General features: G+C 50.4%; 1 protein-coding gene across 1 annotated transcript; it reads right to left on the minus strand.

The window, feature by feature from the left end:
• Window positions 1-3,411: 3,411 nt before the first annotated feature.
• On the minus strand, window positions 3,412-4,785 carry LOC139353461 (uncharacterized). The gene is made up of 2 exons (XM_070997703.1): window positions 4,193-4,785; window positions 3,412-4,133 (listed from the first exon to the last, which is right to left on the minus strand). Exon 1 carries the CDS (start codon window positions 4,705-4,707, stop codon window positions 4,348-4,350), a length of 360 nt encoding a protein of 119 aa, XP_070853804.1. The 5' UTR covers window positions 4,708-4,785; the 3' UTR covers window positions 3,412-4,133; window positions 4,193-4,347.
• Window positions 4,786-5,887: the final 1,102 nt, after the last annotated feature.

Here is a 5,887-nt window from a genome sequence, read left to right on the forward strand (position 1 = left end):
ACAAATCGTCTGCAAACGCGTCCGCGGTTGTCATGGCATTTCCGACCTTGGTACCAATTTCGTTGGGGAAGGCTCTAAGTAAACGGTCAATGACCAGATTAAATAGAATAGGAGACAAAGGGTCACCCTGCTTCACTCCTCTAGCAAGGACGAATTCCCCTGAACTTCAACCTTCTCCGCAGAGACTGGTACCACCAACCTCGTATGAACTTTGTACGTAGTCGACGAAGTCTTTTGGTGCGCCATAAGCTTTTAGGGTGTTATATATATATAGATGCATGAGACAAAGAGTCAAATGCCATGCTTACATCCAGACTGGCTATGTAGCAAGATCTATAGCTTTTATGGCTACTCCTGAGGACTAAGTCGACCATCGTCGCATTATCGGCGCATCCGTCGGTAGGTAAGAAGCCCCGCTGACGCGGGTCCCAATCAACTGCTGAGGCCAACCGGGTTGCCAATATTGCATTTAGCTGTCTTACCAATACTGATGGCACCGATATTGGACGAAAGTCTTGCGGTCGCATTGCCGTCCCCGTCTTCGGAATGAAGATGGTTCTGGCCAGTCGGATAAAGCGAGATTATTTACCGCACCATAGAATTAGGTTCATTATGCGAAGCATAATGCCTGACGGCACCTCCTTAGCAGATTTTGGAGTTATTCCGTCAGGCCCCGGAGAGCTAGATAATGCGACTCTTGATGCCCTAGGTTAGGTTAGGTAGGAGTGGTTGGAGACTAAATATTAGTCCCCTCACTTAGGCCACAATGGGCCCCTTGTGATACCACATGATCTCTGAAAGATCCTTTTCCCTAGCTCATGGGTTTTCTGCCTTCGCGAAGTATTCTGTTCTTCTTAAGAAACATAGTAGTTTTTGAATGCTTACGTCCTGAATGGCCGCAAGGTTCGGAAGTGTGTAGCTACCTAGGGTTTGAAAGCGCTTTAGGTTATGCGCTGGGCAGAAGCATAGGAGGTGTTCGATGCTCTCCTCTTCGTCTATCTCTTTGCAGCTGCGGCAGAAGTCGTGGTTACTTAGACCCAGCCTTATCGCATGAGTCCCTATGAGACAGTGGCCCGTGAGGGCATTTAGGAGAGTGGAGATGTCCTCCCTACTACATTGTAGGAGAGTTTTTGTTCTTTTCGTGTTATAGTTTGGCCATGTGAGTCTAGAATTGTGGCATATTGAGATTGAGTTCCAACGGTTGTTGGAAAGAGTATACAATCTCTGCCTGAGAAGGAGCTTGCAGGTAGCCATGGGCATCCCTACCGTGTCCTTATCACGAAGGATATCGGCGGTTGTCCCCTGTCTTGCCAGCTCGTCTGCTATGCAGTTGCCCTCAATGTTGCGGTGCCCAGGCACCCAGATGAGGCTGATTCTCAGATGAGTAGCCATCTCGTTAAGAGATTTGCGGCATTCAGAGATTGTTTTTGAGCTCGTTGTGTAGGAGTCGAGGGCCCTGAGGGCAGCTTGACTATCCGAGAATATGAAGATATCACTGTCTTTATGTACAGACGTGTTCAGGTGGGTAGTGGCTTCCTGAATTGCCATCACTTCCGCTTGGAAAACACTACAGTGGTCTGGTAGGCGGAATGAGACTTTTATGTCTAGTTCGGGGGAGAAGACTCCCCCACCTGTTTGGGAGTTAAACTTGGAGCCGTCAGTGTATATGTTGACGGCGTTTACGAATTGATGTGGGAGGTTGTCCCAGTCTGAACGGGTGGGTATATGAATTTTGTATCTTCTTTCGAAGTTGACTATGGGTGGGACGTAGTCTGTATAACGTGGTAGGGGTGAATGTTTTGATAGGATAATGGAGTGACCCGTGGAGCCCGTTGTCCAAGCCGCTGCTTCACGGAGCCTCAGCGCTGTTGCAGATGCCCAGCTTTTGGCAAGTAGGTCCAGGGGTTGGAGATCGAGAATTGTGTTTAGTGCCTCGGTGGCGGTAGTGCGCAGCGCCCCACTGATGCAGAGCTCTGCGCTCCTTTGGATCTTGTGAAGGATCCGGAGGTTGCAGTTCTTATCTAGAGAAGGCCACCAAACGATGTTTCCGTAGAGGAGAATGGGCCTGACTATTGCAGTATATAGCCAGTGAACTATCATGGGGGAGAAACCCCACTTCCTCCCTATGGCTTTTTTACAAGCGAAGAGGGCTATGGCCGCTTTGCGTGTGCGATCTAGGATGTTATCAGTCCAGAGGAGCTTTTTGTCAAGGATGACACCTAGGTACTTTGCTTGGTTGCTAAAGGTTAGGCGCGTTTGGTGTAGTTTTGGGGGAACTAGAATTGGTACCTTGTACTTCCTTGTAAAGAGAACTAGTTCGGTCTTTTCCGGGTTAACTCCCAGTCCACAGCCAGCCGTCCACCGGGAAAGGGTGGATAGGGCTGTCTCCATTAGATTACAAAGGGTTTGCGGGAATTTGCCCTGCAGTAGGATAACCACGTCATCCGCGTAGGCTACCACTTTTGTGCCCGCCTCTTCTAGAAGTGATAGCAGTTTGTTGACCACCAAAACCCATAGAAGAGGTGAGAGTACGCCCCCTTGTGGGGTTCCTCTACTGATATTCCTGGTCGAGAGGGCCGATCCCATAGTGGAGTGCACTACCCTGCTGGTTAGCATGGTGTGTATGAGTCCCACTATGGGCCGCTCAATGCCCAGTTCAGTCAGAGCACCAGTGATCGCCGTTGGGGTGACGTTGTTGAAGGCGCCTTCTATGTCTAGAAACGCTGCAAGAGAGTATTCCTTGTTGTGGAGGCCTCGTTCTATACTGTACACTAGAGAGTGGAGGGCGGTATCGGTTGATCTATCCTTACGGTACGCATGCTGTGCGTCAGAGAGTAGGCTATGGTCGATGGTTAGTCTGATATGGGTGTCAATTAGCCTTTCCAGGGTCTTCAACAAGAAGGAAGAGAGACTGATCGGGCGGAAGTCCTTTGGGTTAGTGTGGGAGGGCTTGCCGGCTTTCGGTATAAAAATTACCTTAACGTCCAGCCACCTTGTTGGAATATGGTTTAGAGCAAGGCAGCCGTGGAAGATGGCTGTCAGCCAGGGAAGGGACATATCTAATGTCCGTTGTAGCTGGGCCGGGAAGAACCCATCTGGGCCAGGTGATTTGAAGGGCTTAAAAGAGTTAACAGCCCACTGAATGCGGTCAGGGTTTGAAATGTTGGCAATACTCTGGTCGTCTAGATTCACCTCTATGTGGAGGTCCTCCACTACCTGGGTATTGTTAGGGAAGTGTGTGTCTAACAGTAGTTCAAGGGTTTCCTGACTGTTTTCCGTCCAGCCATCAGCATTGGTTTTAAGATAGCCAATGGTAGCTGGAGCTTTAGCTAGAATTCTTCTGAGTCTGGATGCCTCCGCAGTAGATTCTATGCTACTGCAGAAGTTAGCCCAGGCTCTTCGTATAGATTCCAGGAGGATTCGCTATTGTTGTATTTAGCTTTATTGAAGTAAGTTCTACACTCTCTTTTAAGGTTCGCTAGGGTTGGGTTCCACCATGGGGGTTTGTGCTTTGTTTTAACTGTTCTACTTGGGCAAGCCCTTTTTAAGGCCTCACCGCAGATATCAGTAAAAGTGTTAACTAGGCTATCTAATTCTTGACGGTTGCGTATGTGTGTCGGAGGAGCGGGTAGGTTCCTGTTGAGGAGATTTTTATAGTATCCCCAGTTGGTTAATCTTAGATTAGTTATGTTCTCGGCGGGAGGATGTTCTAGACTTATTGTAAATTCTATGTATCGGTGGTCCGAGAATGAGTGTTCGATCCCCACCTTCCACGCGTCTAGCTGGTTAAGTAAGGGATCAGATATTAGAGTAATGTCTAGTACTTCCCTCCTATTTCTAGTGATGAAAGTTGGGTCATTACCTTTGTTGCAGATGAATAGATTTGATTGAAGGAGATAGTCGTAGAGTAACTCACCCCTTTCGTTGGTGTTTGTACTTCCCCATTGTGTGTGGTGTGAGTTAGCGTCCCCACCCAGGATGAGTTCCTTAGATGAGTGAGTGCGTATGAGTTCTTGTGTAGTGGTGTTTGGTAGTGGCCCTTTGTAGTCGTGAGCCAGATAGAATGATGCTATGGTGTGATGGGTGTGTTCGTTTAGCTCCAGTCTGACCGTGGTAAGGTCGCCTTCGCTAAACTGTGGAATAAGAAATGTGTTAAAGTGTGTTTTTGTAAGAATGCAGGTTCTGGTTTTACCCTTGTCCTTGGTGTAAAATAGCTTGTATAGGGGGGTTGATAGGCCACAGATGTTGTTACCAACAATCCATGGCTCTTGAATGAGGACTACGTCTATGTTGCCTGTTGCCAGGCGGGTGAGGAGGGCAGCGGATGCTGCCTTGCTGTGGTGCAGATTAATTTGCAGAAACTGCACCATCTTTGGGACTGGGGTCGGGCTGGGTACCCTCCGCTTCCTCCGCTATGTCCTGGAGGACAGAGCGCCCTGGTCGGGTTGTGTCCTGGGTGCACAGCTGTTTCAGGCTCTCCGTCAGCTCCGAGTCGGTTGACACGTAGCCGGTGAGGGTGGCCTCCTCGTGATCTGGTTCGTCGTCGCTCGGGGGTTCGTACGACGCACAGGCAGCCAGGTTGTCTGCCGCTGTTTTATCGGTGTCATAAATACGAAGCTGCACCTTGTCGAACCCGTAGTTCACTCTGTGCTGTTGGGCTGCGAGGGGTTCCAAGCAGGCCTGGTTTAGGAGGATAACCACGCTCATGGTGACTCGCTCGGTTTTCTCCACCTTGACCACCTTCCAACCGTCTGTTGGAAGTTTTGGGTTGAACCTGGTCAGCAGGCTGAGTATAGCCTCTGGTTCCGATGGTTCAGACGGCAGCCACACCCTCGCTCTCGGTCGAGACGGGATGTCTGCAGCCTCACAAACTGCCAGCTTGGCCCCGGGGTAGACCTCGCCGACTTTGTCAATTGCAGCCTTGTAGAGTGCTGCCGATCTCTCGTCTTCGCAGGCGATCAACTTTACGTTGCCCTGGTACCACTCTGCATCTGTGCAATCGGGTGGCGGTCCTGGGTTCTCGTCCAGCACTTTCAAGGCCACTGTCGCAAGGGCCCGTCTAACCAGACCCCAATGGTTTCTTGGGATCCTTCCGCCTTCATCGCTCTGGTCGATGACTCCAATGATCTTCCGATCCTTTACCACTTCCGCAAAGGATCTCGACCATGTGCCGCGGTTGGTTACTTTGGCCTTCTTGCTCGCTGGTTGAGCTGACTCCATCGACCTCTCTCGCTTGTTGTTGGTAGTCATAGCGATGTCGAAATCTGGGATAACTGCCTTCGCCCAGGCTATGTCCTCTTGGATTTTCTGGTAATCCAATTTCGAAGTCTGATCCTCACGTATCGGATTGGTGGCCAGCCGTTTGAGGATCCTGGAAGCCTTCTTTCTTTCAAAAGGTCCTGCCTGGTTAGGTGGTACCCTCTTAAACTCCTTTGCCCTGGTACTCACCACGAGACCGGCTTTGGCGCTCCCCTCAGGTTGGAGTGGCTGGTTAGCCACACCTACACTGGTGGGAGGCTTGGGCTTGTCGCTATGGCGAGTTGGGCTTAGCCAGCTGCGTTGTTCGCTGGCCTTGGCAGGGGTCGACGTCACGTGGACTGGGGTAGTCAGAGCCGTGATCTTGCTCTTACTTTCGTCGTTGGTTACGACTTCCGACTTTATAAGAGTGTCGGGCTCTCGTCTTGTGCAGTCTTATTGTTTATTAATTGTTAAGTTCTCCATGTTAAATCCCACGAGCTGCGGAGAAAGGACAGGTCCACCCGGGCAGAGATCCGCCGTATCCGGGTAAGGCTGACTTAGAACAGGCGGTCGCCACTTGCCTGAGCTCACCGTTTGAGACTGAGTTATTTGATGACTCGGGCTCCCAGCCAGATTGACTCTCGGCACG

Source organism: Drosophila suzukii, chromosome X (genome assembly GCF_043229965.1).
Source record: "Drosophila suzukii chromosome X, CBGP_Dsuzu_IsoJpt1.0, whole genome shotgun sequence".
Lineage (NCBI taxonomy): Eukaryota > Metazoa > Arthropoda > Insecta > Diptera > Drosophilidae > Drosophila > Drosophila suzukii.

What these genes read in the sequence shown, in the direction of transcription:
- LOC139353461 (XM_070997703.1), bottom strand. Translation starts at nt 4,707, where the DNA reads ATGAGCGTGGTTATCCTCCTAAACCAGGCCTGCTTGGAACCCCTCGCA.